Source organism: Hydra vulgaris, chromosome 14, assembly GCF_038396675.1.
Source record: "Hydra vulgaris chromosome 14, alternate assembly HydraT2T_AEP".
Classification (NCBI taxonomy): domain Eukaryota; kingdom Metazoa; phylum Cnidaria; class Hydrozoa; order Anthoathecata; family Hydridae; genus Hydra; species Hydra vulgaris.
Window position 1 is genome coordinate 20,643,304 of NC_088933.1, and position 15,704 is coordinate 20,659,007.

Consider the following 15,704-nt stretch of genomic DNA (forward strand, 5'->3'; position numbering starts at 1 on the left):
TGGATACTTAGCTGGCATTTCTTTATTTCAGGTTGTATTCTGAGATGAGCCAACAATTGCTGTGTGGATGATAGGGTCCAGACAGTCGGAAGAAGGCCTGGAGAGGAGTTCAATTCTGAGTGTCTCAAATTGGAAACATTAAAGTTCCCCACAATAATCATGATATCGGGAGCAATATCCATCTGTAGTACAAATCGTCTACATATTGTAGAAGGAGTTATGAACATAAGAAAGCATATAAAGGTGTTAGAGAAATGTTTGGTTTTTCAAATCAGAGGCTGGTTCCCTGATAAGAGTCAAACTGTTAAAAACTTTAATATACCTGGAATATATAAGGCTAAGTGAATAAAAAAAAGCTTTTACTCAGAATTTGGTCAGCTATATGTGAATAAAAATCTCACCAATTTCGCTCAAATTTTTATTTACGTAAAGCTGAGCAATTACTCAGCATTTTTGGAGTAAATTGCTTAACTTGACACAAATAAAAATTTGAATGATTTTCAAATTTTTATAACCAGCTAGCCTCATAACCATAAAACTCAGTTTTATGGTTCTGAGGCTAGCTAGTTGTCAAGTTTCCTGAAGTCTGTGGTAGCTCAATCCTAACACAAAAGGATTGATCTCCTTTCTCAATCTCTAACACATATAGTCCAGACAATCCAAATTATTTACCTTCTCTACTCAATTTATGTCTTGTTTCTGATCCTAGTCAGTGCTTAGTTTCTCCACATTTGCCCTTAGGTGTTCATGGTTTGATCTCTCTAAAACTATTCTCTCATTATTCTTCATCATCAGAATCCTCCTATCATTGCACCTCTTACAACTACCTTAAAGCTGACTGGGACTCTTTCCCTAATTTTCTTCATGATGGCCCTTTGGTAGAAATCTTTCATCTTCCTGCTGACAAATGTGCTTCTTATGTAACATCTTGGATTAAAGCTGGCATGGAATCTTTTATTCCCTCTCAATGATTCAAAGTCAAGCCTCACTCTTTCCTAATTTATTATTCTCATTGTGTTACTGCAATTTCCAATCGTAACCATTACTTACATATCTATTACTGAAACAATTCTCCAGAAAACAGACATTTGTTTACTATTGCTAGAAACCATTGTAAAAAAGATTTGTTTAATGCTAAGTTAGGCTCCCAAGACTTCAAGAGAATCTTTAACAGTGTCTATAATAAAGGCAAATCTGTTATTCCACCTCTCTTTCATGGTTCAGCTTTTGTTACCTCACCTAAAAGCAAAGCTGAATTGTTTGCTAAGAACTTTTCATCAAACTCATCTCTTGATTCCACTAATCATATGCTATCTGATATACCCATCAAACAGGTTGACCCATTGCTTGATGTTAATATCATTTCAGCTTCTGTATCTAAAGTGATTTCCTGCTTAGACTCTTCTACAGCTTGTGGTCCGGACAACATACCTGTTTTAGTCTTGCAGATGTGTCTATACTTTCAAAACTATTTAACAAGTGCTTATCAGAGTTTCCCAGCCTCCTGGAAAGTGGCATTTGTTATCCCTATTATAAAAAATTCTGGAGAGCGATCTGACTCGTCTAACTACCGCCCCATTAGTCTTCTTCCTATCATATGCACGGTTTTTGAGTCTTTAATCAATATGGATTTTGATCCTCTTGTTCTACTTCTAATTTGCTAACAATAATAATCAATAAGTTTTATTGTGCATTAGATAGATGTGGAGAGGCCAAGGCTTTCGCTCTCGATATTTCTTAAGCCTTTGATAAAGTTTGGCATGCTGGTCTTGTCCATAAGCTCTCTTCTTACGGTGTATCAAGTAACATTTTTAAGACTATTGAATCTTTCCTTGCCAATATAAAAGTTGTCCTTGATGGACAACACTCTTCTTTTCCTATAACTTCAGGGGTTCCTCAAGGTTCTATTCTTGGTCCTATACTTTTTTTAATTTACATATAAATGATCTTCCTGAAATTCTCACATTCAAGGTGGCATTGTTCGCTGATGATAGAATCATTTATTCTTGTCTTGATAAGAAGCCAACACTGTCTCATTACTTAGAGGGGACATTTAAGCTTAAAAAGGATCTCATTTCTGCTACAGCATGTGGCTCTCAGTGGCTGGTGAACTTTAACTCAGATAAAACTCAATTTTTTTCAGCTAATCTATGTTGCAACCATCTAGATCTTTATATATTTATGAACAGTAGTGTATGTGTTGAGTCATCTACCCTTCATCTTTTAAAATTAACTCTTACGACTTCTCAGATCTTCTTTTTTTTTAGCTAATTTTTCAATAAAGCAGTTTTATGGATTGTTTACATTTATAGTTGTATATTTAAATTGTTATCTGGAGGAAGTTCCATTTAAGTACATTGATGTAGAGTTCCTTTTCCAATAGCAAATTTTATCAAGCTTTTTTGTTATTTATTCATATAAATAAAGCCTTAAAACAAACTGCATTTTTTGCAATTCCTTGAGCTTTCACAAACAGACATATTGTTAGCCTGTTTTTAACTATATTTAGTATGTCTTTTCTTTCTTTTAAAAATACATACATACAGCCAGTGCCTAAAGTGGGAAAAAAGGTAGCAGGATGTTAATCAATTTATCATCCAATTTGCCATGAAATGTTTTTATTAAAATGTATACCAAAACATTTCACATTGATAGATTTTAAGCCGAGGCCAAATTAAGGGTCTTAGCGATCTGGTGCAAAATTCAAAAATGAATGCAACAAAACATGAAATTACTTTTTTTTCATATATTTTTTTTTTCTTGCTTTCACATTGGTAAAGTCAATTATGACATCTTCAAAATTTATGTTTTTTAACAGTCCTTTCAATTGTCATTAAACAAAGAGAATTTAAACGACCATTTAGCTTTGAGGAACAAAGATCATTCTAAACTCTTGCCATTTTTGAAAATGCTCGCTCTGCACTACAATTGGTAATAAGAAGGGTTAGAAAAATATGATGATATGCTTTGTCAGCATTTGGAAAAACTGATTTTAATTTATACCTACAAATTGCTTCCTATTGCTGATATATTCTTTTCATTTGCCATAAACTTAGAAAACTGGACATTTTCATCATGGAATTGTGTATCTAAGTATGAAGGATAAATAGTGCACAAGGATTTGGCAGCAGCAACAATGACAAGAATGGTCATGGTCAGAAAACTAGTTAGAAAATCAAACTTTCTCTCTGCAGACTCCTAAGCAGAAAGCCTTTGTTCAAGCACATTTTCAATTTGTCTATGATAGGGAATAAGTGGTTAATTCTAAACTTGTCACTGCAAATTTAATTGTAACATGATTCTGTGCCAAAGCTCCTTCATATAAACAACATCTAAATTTTCATTAAAAGTGTAGTGACTTTATTTTGTGTCTGATATTTTTCATCTTTATCCTGAGCAATTGGTTCTAGGGTCTCAAGAATATTACTATAATTTGCATGTAGAATTTGAATAGAGATGGCTTTGACTACCTTCTCCCATTGAGGCTTTTAAAGGAAACATTTCTTCCCTCTCCTGCATCACTAGCAAGACCAGAACAAATCTGCCATCTGTGAGTTAAAGAAGCGCATAAATTATACTGACATTGAAGAAACCCAAAAAAATCAAATGCAGTCTCACAGCTGCCTACTGCCACAAATGCCAACAGCATTTACACTATATTTAAAGAATGTGCTGCACAAGGAATAAAGTCAATGTTTGGGTTCTCATTTTTAGTTGTGCTTGTTGGTCGTTGTATTTTCTATTCATATTAGATGCATTGTAATATGACATACCACAAGCATTGTTAATGTTTAAGCTCTTTTAATCTTATCTTGACTGCATTTGTCAAAGCCTTTCCATTATGTCCACAAGAAGATTTAAATCCAATTAATCTTTTTTCCACAACAGCTTCCTTGCTAACATATCGGATGATTGTTGTAAGTGAATCAAAGTTTTTTTTTAAATAAATGTTCTTTTGCTGTGCTCTGTGATAAGACCTTAAGGTCTTCTGGGAGCACCTTAATAACTACAAAAAAAAAAAAATGTTTCTCTGCCCTAATTTCTTTAGTTTACTAAGTTTTTTTTTATACATTTTTATGCCATTGCGTTAGTGTTATAGAGGCCGCAAGAAACCCACAACTTCAGTGGCATATATCTTTAAAAAACTGGAGGCTCCTACTAGGCCCTTTTTTTTGGGGGGGGGGCAGGCGCAGCTGCACTTATGTGCCTAGGTTAATCCAGCATTGGTAGAAGCTTCATAACTCATAAAATTAGCACCATAATATCTTTTTTCAAATGATTACATTGCATAATCCCTTAGACCAAATTTATTTTTCAGTGGGCATACTAGTGAATAAACATTAAACTTGACGTCTTTATTATTAAAGAGTTTTGCAAGGCAGACTTTTTTTTTTTTGTAAAAATTATTTTATTTGTAAAAAATGTAGATTAATGTATAAATAAGATTAAATTCCATTGTTTGTGAATTTAGTAAAACCATTCACACAATAATATCACAAACTAAATTTTAATCATTTAACGTATGCATTTTTCCTATATAGGTAAAAGTTTTGAAATCCATCAAACCTCTTACCCTAAATGATGTCGTATTTGGTCAGTATATTGGTAACCCTGATTGCTCTTTGGTGGATTCAAAGTTTGGTTATCTTGATGATGCAACTGTTCCCAAGGAATCTAGAACACCTACATTTGCATGTGCAGTTTTGTATATTTGTAATGAAAGATGGGAAGGTATATTTTTACTCTATCTTTTTTAAGTTATTTTTACTTTATATTTCAATACTTAGTAAATTTATATACTCTTTCATGTAACATATATATATATATATATATATATATATATATATATATATATATATATATATATATATATATATATATATATATTAACTCATTTCTCCGAGCAGCGGCCTTGTTCATCAAGGTTCGTGTTTCAGAGTTATAGAGTTGAGAGAGGATTATACCACAAATAAGTAGCCTCCTTGTCTGTAATGGCCTTCTCAGCCTTGAGTAGGTGAATTAACAAATATATATATATATACATATATTTCTTGAGCAACGCAATAGCAATAAATGTGAACATATTTTAAAGAAAAACACGATATTTTTTAATCTTGACATGTTTCGTAGTTAATATACTACATTTTCAAAAGATAAAATTACAATTCAAAACACTGGATATAAATATAAAATCAAAATTTTAAGACATTACAAAGAAATATTAACAGACAAATAGAATTGTTACAAACCAATAAAAACTATAATACAAATTATGATACCGTAAATAGCAAAAATAATAAAAACAAAAATTATAAGTAAATAAAAAAACTAGATAGACAAATTTATATGATAATGAACAGTTCGTTTATTTAAAGATGGGTTTTCCCATTTAATATGGAATGCTTCTTTAATTTTCAATTTGTTTTTGTTAGAAGCAGTATCCAAAATTTTAAAACAATTATAGTTACTTAGATTTTTACAATTAGCAGATGAAAATAAATGCTTATAAGTATTAGATTGTTTGTCACTTGTAAGGTACTCATGAATACTTGTTGTTAAGTGTCTGGAGGTTTCTCCAATAAATATAAAATCTTATAGCTTATAATATCTAATATTATGGTTATTAATACTATTTATTACAGATGGATCTAACTCTTTATCAACAAATAATATAATTTCAGTGTCAATTATTTTAGGTGGATATTGGTTATTTTTTAAAACATTAGATAGATTTATATATATATATATATATATATATATATATATATATATATATATATATATATGTATGTATGTATGTATGTATGTATGTATGTATGTATGTATGTATGGCAATTTTTTTCCAACCTCAGAATTTTAAAGCTTAATTTTATTTGCTATTTCAAATAAATTAAAAACGGCAAAATGAACCTTTTATTTAGATTCTAAATAAGATAATCAAAACAAAGACAACAAAATAAACGTTTTTTTTTTTTTAATTCAAAAAATAATTAAAATAAAAGGAAAAAAACAAGCATTTTATTTAATTTCTGAATAAAGTTATTAAACTGAAAACAGCAATATAAACTTTTTATAATATAAAATGAATTCTCCTTTTATGCTATGGTTTTATGGTTATTCTTCAACTTATATTTCAGCTAATATTTTCATGAACAAACATATAATTCTTTACTAATGATATTTGATGAAAATAATTGTTTCACTTTAATACCAAATTTTTACAAACTTTATGTGGATGACATAATTGCTATCTTGAATTCTGAGTATGAAGCTTTCTTTAAACACCTCACTTAACCATCGCACTTTTTTTAAACAACAAAAGTTATACAATTCTTTTAAATTTTTGTTTAGTTTAATTTTTTTTTTTTTTTAATAAATAAATACTCTGTAAATATTGATAGGTATTAATACTTAAAATTTAACAATTTTTTAGGTGTACCTTTCATCCTAAAGTGCGGCAAAGGTAAATAATCTACAATAAACTAATTTGTTTTTTCAGAAATAAATAAAATACTATCTTGTTTCATATTTCTAAAGTATAAATGTTTTAAAAATAAAGTAATAACCGTAAATATCAACTTCTATGGTAGCATTAAATGAAAGGAAAGGTGAAATTCGAATTCAGTTTAAAGATGTTCCTGGTGATATTTTCGAAGGTCGAACAGTACGGAATGAATTGGTTATTAGAGTGCAGCCTGATGAAGTACTTTTTTTTTTAATTTGTTTTGTACACTTTGCTTAGTTATGGGGTAATATCAATTAACTCAAGCCATGTCATTATACATGAGAGTACCTGATAAAATAAGAATTCCTTGAAAATTTTAGTCTTTGGCTCCAAGAAGATTCTGAAATATGACCATTTTACCTTTAGCAGATATTGGCTTGACCCCTCTTGTCAAGCCAATATCTGCTAAAAGTAAAATGATCATATTCCTTGTCCCCCAGAGTTGCAATGTTTATTTAGAGGTTTCAAGTCATATAACTTTAAAAATATTTGATCTTTTTACTTAAAAGTTTGTAGCTGGCTATTTTCAGGGGTGAAGAATCCAATAAAGTGATAAGAAATTTAAAAAGTTATTATTTAATAACTGTATTTAACAATTTAAATATATTTAGGCAATTTTTTATATACTTATTTTTAATGCCCAAGAAACCCATGTGGCCTTGATGATGCCAACAAAAAAAATTTATAGATCATTCTATATTCATTGATCTTTTAGGAAATACAAAGGATTTTCATCTGGAAGTATATGGATTTTTATATATGGAGAGTGGGGCATGGTCCCAACTTTTTTATAGCAGAATATTTCGATTGATAAATTTCTTCCTTTTATGCTAGCTGGACCTCAAAACTTTTTAGGGGGATTTCTGAAGGCTGATTATTTTCAGTTTAAAAATTTTGCAATATAAAGTTTGTTAAAATCATGGATGACTGTTTTAATCTGTATACTGGCGAATCAAAATTCTTGTAAACATATGAACTTTTTAAAAATATTTTAAAAAGATCATTGAACATAGAATGATCAAAACCGAATAAAATAAGTATAAACTGAAAAAATATTTGAAGACAATATTTTTAAATTTATCTTTACTTTATTAAAGTTAAAAAAAATATTTTGTTTGAGAAAAGTAGGGCATGGCCCCGGTGCCCTAGCCTCATGAACCCTCTGGTTGTCGCCCTGGAAACAATTTTAATTGTATGTGACTTGAAACCTCTGAAAAAACCTGAAATTCTGAGGGATAAAGGGTGCTTAGCCAATATCTGCTAAAAATAAAATAGTCATATTTCTGGATGTTCTTTGAGCTAGAGGATAAAATTTTAAAGGAATTCTTATTTTACTAAGTACTCTCAACTGCATAAAAAACAGAAAAGTCTGAGATATAAGGTGAAATTTAAAAATAATTCTGGGTAATTTGACATGGAATTTCCTATGAACACCAGAAAAAAGTTATTTGAATTTTTATTTAAACCTTAAAATTATAATTTTAAAATTAAGACAATACAGGCAGGAATATACAGTTGTGAAGTTGAATAGAATGTTAATATCAGTATACATAAATGTTTGACAGTAAAAGTAAAACAGATTTACCTTTAAAAAATAAGTCTTGATATATGAAACACATTAGCGTTTTAGTGTTGATTTATAAAACACATAAAATTTTATTTAAAAGTATTTTTAACATAAAAGTTACTTTAATGTATCTAGTAGTAGAACACTCACAATCATAAACAACAACTATTTTAGTTGAACATCATATAGTGTACTAAAAAGTGCACCCACAATAAAAATTAGATATTTTTAAAAAGATTTTTTTTCTTGCATAATTTCTAGATAAATTCTCAGGTAATTTTATTGAAATAACAAAATCTGCTTAAATTTACTCTTGATATTTCAGGCTGTGTATTGTAAAATGATGACAAAGAAACCTGGTATGTTTATTGATCCTATTGAAACTGAGCTAGATCTAACTTATTCTCAACGCTACAAAGTAATTTGCTTTTAAACATTTTTTTTATATATATATTAAATTTTTTTTAAACCAAATCATAATTTTTTTCTCAACTAATTAAATGCTTTGTAAAAGTTTATAAATAAATAAAATTTTGTTTTAGGTTTAAAGTTTTATCACTATTTTTTTTTTTAAAGAAGCTTAACTTAAATTATTAAAATAAATAAGCTATTCAGATTTTTTAGTCAATTTTTTACAGTCAATTTTAACTGTAAGAGTAATTTAGAAATTGATTTTTTATTAATCCATGTTTGACTATTAATTTTTTATTAATATATGTTTGACTATTAATTTTTTATTAAAACATGTTAGACTATTAAGTAAAATGTATGACTCAAAAGAGATTGAGTTATAACCTTGTTGGTTGTTTAATATACTTTAAATTTATTAGAAAAAGAAAACAGTCTGTTCAATATTGTGCTTCAGTGAATGTATATATATATATATATATATATATATATATATATATATATATATATATATATATATATATATATATATATATATATATATATATATATATATATATATATATATATATATATATATATATATATATATATATATATTTATATATATAAATATATATATATATATATATATTTATATATATATATATATATATATATATATATATATATATATATCTGTGTGTGTGTTAGCATCTTATAACTTGACACAACACCTGGTAAAATTTTATTAAAGATTTAATCTTTACAAAGTTTATTATTAAATTTTACATTTCATTTAAGGATTTGAGTAATTTAAATATAAAAAACTTAATGCAGTTGTGACAATTCAAACTGCATTACATCCTAGGATTAGTTCTACTCATTCCAAAAACTCAATTGTTCTCATTTTACATGTTAGTATTGTTTATTATTAACATTAGTGGCTCTGGATAAACCCAATACTTTTGTATATTATAAAATAATAAATTATTATAAAATATTATTTTGCTTATTATAATAATAAAATAGAGGATATAATAAAATAGTTACGACAATGTTTATTCTTTTGCTCCAAATTATTAATTAAATTTTTTAATTAATAATTGGAATAATATTTACTATGTTATTAACTTAAATAGCTCTAGGGCTTTTGTTAAGTAAAAAGTAGCCGTGTTGTCTTAATACTTATATTAAAATTAATTTCGGCATATTTTGACAGCATTTTAGGGGCACACAGAAAATTTACATCATCCAGCCTCTAACTCCTTTCTCCTCTAAAAGTTTAGCGAATATAGTAAATTTTAAATCATGATAGTATTATAAAATGTTTCATATGATATGAAAAAAGCATTACACATAATGAGTAAACATTAGTAAACTGAAAAATTTTCAAAGGAAAAAAAATATACACAAAAATAATAATATATTGCTCTCCTTCATCTCATGACTGCACTCTTTTCAATGTTAGTTCTGATTAAATTGGCCAAAGCCTGCCATTCTCAGGTTACGAAATTTAGTCCTACTCATTTCAAAAACTCAATAATGATTTTTTTTCTTTTGAAATTTTTTCAGTTTACTAATGTTTACACATTATGTGTAATGCTTTTTTCATATCATATGAAACATTTTATAATATTATCATGATTTGAAATTTATTATATTAATTAACCTTTTTATAGAAAAAGGAGTTAGAGTTAGTTAGCTGGCTGGCTCGTGTGGTAGAGCCCTAGAGCTATTTAATCTCCTGTAGGTAACAATAATTAATGATCAGTTTATTAATTAAATAATAATTAATAAACTGTGCTAATATTTTTTGATTGTGTTGTAGACAATTTTCTCTTGATGATTTAATATGATTTTTCTTAAGATGATATAAAATAAGAAAGTTTTTTTTTGTTTTGGATAAATTGTTAAGATTTTGGCTGCATTTTTGAAAAATATTCATAAAGCTATTGGAACTTAAATTTGCATTTATTAGATACAATTCATTAAGCATGTTAATGAATTGTATTATATATTGTGCATATATTATGAACTTTTTTCATAATTAAGTATGGTACTTTCAAAAGTAAGTTATGAGTTAAATTATAAATAGTAATTTATAATTTAATTCATTGATTCTTCAGTATTAAATGAAGCTTTTATTAAATGAAATATAAAATACTACTCACTTATTTAGTTCAGATTTTATTAATTAAACTAATAATCAATCTCTATGAATTAAATGACAATAATAAATAAATCTCTAAATAAATGTAACGAAAAAAGAAAAGCTATACATAAAGAACAAGTTAATCTTAAGTACAAAGCAGCAAATTTTCATTCAGCAAAGCTGCTTCATTCATAATATCAATAGCAACTCTTTACAACCATGTTCATGGCATCAGTGAAACAATTGATAGTGGTTTAAACATGAGATTGTTGCAATAACTTAAATCAACTTTGGTAGATATGCTCATCTTTGACTTAAGGAAATTTGGTAGACTTAAGTTTGACTTAAAGAGATTTGATAGAACTTAAAATGATATCATTACACTATTAACCAGGTTTAAATAACAAGGACAACCTCAATTTTTTTATCGCGCAAATAGGAAAAATTGTTACAAGCTTTTTATCAACCTATGGAGTCATAAGTTGTGCATTAGAGCTCCAATAATTCATCACTCTGAGCTGCTTTTACATGCATAAAGTAGTAGCAAAGTGTTTCAATACATTGCAAAAGTATTCAACAAAACAGATATTAACAAAAACACTTCATGTGGATTACAAAAACACTTCATGTCATTTGTGGATTACAAGTAATCTTTAACCTAATCAATTTGTTAAAAATTAATCAATTTCAATTTAATTAATTATCTAATTAAATAAGTTTGTATATAGATTTTCAATTATAAGTATTCATATTTTTTTAATGTACACCACAACAACAAAACGGACATTAGGCTATCCCGCTGGATGTGGTTACTACACTTTATAACCTAATGACTACACTGACACTCACGCATACGTTCATTTGGAAGCTCCACAACGCACATCGGATCAGCACTTGCTGACTATGTGCTCAGATCTAGAATCTCACTCATTCCACACCAGCATGGGGCAGTAGCTCTTTTGGCTAATAGTGATGGCTTGTGGCCTATGGTGACTAATGTGTGCATTTGATCAATTGAAATCCATTCTGTAGGTCTTGCGTCTGGCTCTGATGTGCTAGCCCATAAGCGCAAGGAGTGAGTGTGTTTAGCTTTCTATACTCCCGATTTGAAAGTGAACAAAAAAACATAACAAGACCATACTAGACAACCAAACGGTACATACTAATGCACTACACCATCACACCTGCAGACATCAACAGTCTCTAAAATCAGTATATCAAATATTTGTTCTTTGTTAAATATAATCTACACATAGAGTAACTTGAGCGTTAGTTGTTTTTTCCCCTGTCCCCTGAGGATCTAACTTCATTCTTCACCTTCGCAAAAGTCTTACCACTCATTTTATATTTTCTTATGATTTTTATTATCACATCTCCCAGGTCTACGTAACTGGATGGCTCCGTTGGTCACTTTTGATCATTGTGTTGCATAAACAAACAAATTAAATAAGTTTGTATATAGATTTTTTTGTAGGTATTCATATTTTAATTGCAATGAATATGTGACATTTTTGGATTGTACTTATTTGTATCTTTTTAATTGCCATGTTACACATTCTGTAGCACTCATCACACACCATGTCAAAAAGAGTCTGGTGCAAATTCAACAATTTTATGCAGAGACAAAGTTTAGCAATTTATTATAAGAATATTTTATTCAATTACAAATAAAACTTTTTCAGTTTCTTCACACATGCAATTAGTCAGTAATTTTCAAAATACTGGTTGTTTCTACTCAACATCAATTAAATTATTCAGTCAAAATTACAAATTACTTATGTTTAAAACATTATTATCTCAACCTAAGTCTTTATTTATCATCTCAACCACCAGAATCTATACCTAATACTATCACCACCATTAACTCCACTATCTCACCCTTTGCCTTCTGAATCTACACAGAAAGCATGTAGTATCAGCAAATGTCGCATACCACAAGCTGTAAAGTCAAATTAAAACGCACTTGCAAACTTGCAACCAACTTTTTTTATATTTGTAGTTTAAAAGTATTATTGTAGTAACTCAGGCTATTTAAAAGGAAATTCAAAAAGAAGTTGATTAACAAATGCAATTGGTCTTATTGTTTGCAGCAGCTTTGTAACAAATATTTTGTGTCCAACTTGTTGATTCAAAAAAAAAATGAGTAGATGTGCCAAGACCTAAAGCAATACAGAGTTTTATTACACCAAAAATGTGCCGCACAAGTGACAGCTCCACTCAATCTCCAGAACTTCATAACAACTCAACATCATCACAGAATAAAAAAACTTTTTTTTTGTAAATTGTTATCATTGGTTGATGATTTTTTTTTTTAATTAAATTTTCTTTTCATCAATTTGCATATTTCATGCTCCTCAAATGTTGTGGGTAGAATGAAATAATTATTTTTTAAATTATTAGTAAGTAATTATAAATGATAAAAGTATATAATAGTAGTATATAATAAAAGGGTTTGTGAGAAACCATAAATCAGCATTGTTTTTTAGGTTTTGTGTATATATATATATATATATATATATATATATATATATATATATATATATATATATATATATATATATATATATATATATATATATATATATATATATTATCCAGGCTTAAAGAGCCAAAACAAAGTGGTTGAACCGCTAGTTTTTGTTACAGCTTTAATTAAAGCTATAGCTTTAGCTGAGAAAAAACCAGTGGCTCAAGCTTTTTAAAATATTAAAAAAATGTAAACAAATTATTAGCAATAATTTCGAATTTCGAACTTCTTGGATTATTTTTTAAATTCTTTTTTGAGTTGTTGAAATTAGTTATGATAATTTTAGAAGTACAGTTGTGAGCTCTATTTCTCTAAGAGCGGGGCTGTCACGAAAAAAAAAGTTGTGGCTCCACAAGACTGCTGATTATAATTTGATTTGTAAAGTTCTATATTGAAACATTTGTCCCTCTATTAACTGTTGAAAAGAATGTTAGTTTGTTATAATTTAAATTTGTTTTTAGAAATCTCACAAAGTTATTCTTCATTTTTAGAATGTTCATATGCCTGATGCATATGATCGTCTTCTTCTTGATGTATTTTATGGAACCCAACTAAACTTTGTCAGAAGGTAACCTGTTTCGTAAAATTTTATTATTATTATTATTATTTTGCCTTGTTTTAAGCATTGCTTTTAAACACAATTTAATTTATTTCATGTAATGTTTTGTAACAGTGATGAATTAGCTGAAGCATGGCGGATATTTACACCTGTTTTACATGCATACGACGCTGAAAAGATTGAGCCTGTTAAATACAAATTTGGAACGTAAGCATTTATGTTTTATGTATCCAGAATTGACTAGTTTTTATAAATTGAAAAAGTTGCAATATTGCGCAATATAAGAGGTTTAAAGTTTTTCCAGTTTTTAACTTTGATGTCTTGAAGCTTTAGTGGTGGTGTGAAGCGTGAACACGTGAAGCTTCCTCAAAGTTATCCATCTAAGTTACTTTCATAATAATAATTCATTAGGCCGTTATTAGATGATTTTAAAGTTAGAATAACAAAAAAATTAAAATGTTTTACACTTTTAGATTCGTTTTGTAATAAAGTTTTATTAATTTTGTGAAATCCTTTAAAATAAACAAATTACTGAATTTTAGTTCCCTGTTTGGTAAATAGATATTTGGTATGGTATGTACAGAGTGACGCAAAAGATGCGAATGGATTTGAGTAATCTATAATTTCTTAGTTTACTACGATTAAAACTAGTTTTTCTAGATTATATATAAAATCTGTGAAATTGAATTAAATCATATTACTTTTAGACTATATAAATAAAACATTAAAATTAAAATTAACAGATACAAAGGATCATATATTCGTATTTCATAGAGAATAAACCAGGTGTTGTTACCATTAATAGTGCCCGTTATTCTGCCATGTTCGATATTTTTGTAAGGCTGATAAACAGTTCACAACTGTGGTTTTAACAAGATGGAATCACTAGGCAAGCATCAAGAAAGTAATGGTGTTGTTACGGAACATTTTTGATAAACTTTAACTGACCTTGACTTTTTTCTATAGGTGTATTTAAAAATGTTTAAATGATTAAAGCTAGAGTTTATTAAGAAGAGATTAAACGAATAACAACACGACTAAGCAAAGCTTAAAACAGACACCATTTAAGTGATCCTAATTTTTGCATTAATTGAAATTATTTTTCATACTTATTATTAATTTAAAAGTTTTATTATTTTAACTTTGTAAAAAATTATGGATTACTCAAATTCTTTCGGGGTTTTTTTTGTGCCACCCTGTATATACACACAATATTATTTTATACTACTTTGTTTAATTAATTGTAATTGTTTATTTTCAGGCGCGGTCCAACGGAAGCCGATAAGTTAATAGCCGAAAAAGGTTATTATAAGTACTCTGATACTTATATATGGAGCAGCAATTGCAAAGCTGCATTGTAAATAATAATCACTAAATTTCATTCCTTCACTTTTTATCAAAAAAAATCTGTAGTAATGCACTTTTTACTTATATTAGTTAATTTGTTTTTTGGATATTTTTGAAAAAGTGTGAATGTGTTTCAAATCAAAACACACAGAAATTTTCATATAAAGTATTTTGTTTGTTTGTAATTGTTTTTGTTGTTGTAAATACTAATTGTATTTTTTTAAAGTATATTTTGTTTCGACATTTCTATTTGAGTAATGGTGGAAAACATGAAAATCATCTAACATTTTTAAAAAAAATCAGGTAGGCCATAATATTTTCTCAAACGTTGTGGAGCTGAACTGTAACACTTTTGTGAGTCGAAAATTTACTCTCAGTTACATGTGAAAGCGAGTTCTTTTATGTCTCGGCGCATATAAACATGTTCTCATGCTGTAAGACCTAACACATCGCCAGTTTCCAACTCTTTTAAAAACAATGTTTTACCAATAGCCTGCAAAAAAAAACAAATGTTTTAAAGGAATGTCGCGTCTTATCTTGTGCTCACTATAAGCAACAATTGCGTTTTATAGCGCACAATGATGGTTTAATTTCACAGAAGAACTAAATTGTAACCCGTTTTTGTTAATTTTTGTTTTTGAAAAATCAATTGAGATA

At 28.0% G+C, this 15,704-nt stretch overlaps 1 protein-coding gene across 2 annotated transcripts in view; it reads left to right on the top strand.

Moving 5' to 3' along the window:
- Positions 1-15,272, top strand: part of LOC100204193 (glucose-6-phosphate 1-dehydrogenase) — a 43,070-nt gene extending 27,798 nt beyond the window's left edge. For both annotated transcript variants that reach the window (XM_065818178.1, XM_065818179.1), the window contains exons 8-14: positions 4,542-4,731; positions 6,434-6,463; positions 6,591-6,703; positions 8,398-8,490; positions 13,633-13,709; positions 13,815-13,907; positions 14,962-15,272. In XM_065818178.1, coding sequence (XP_065674250.1) covers positions 4,542-4,731; positions 6,434-6,463; positions 6,591-6,703; positions 8,398-8,490; positions 13,633-13,709; positions 13,815-13,907; positions 14,962-15,061 — 696 coding nt within the window. In that variant the 3' untranslated portion in view covers positions 15,062-15,272. The remainder of the gene's footprint in view (positions 1-4,541; positions 4,732-6,433; positions 6,464-6,590; positions 6,704-8,397; positions 8,491-13,632; positions 13,710-13,814; positions 13,908-14,961) is intronic.
- The last annotated feature ends 432 nt before the right edge of the window (positions 15,273-15,704 follow it).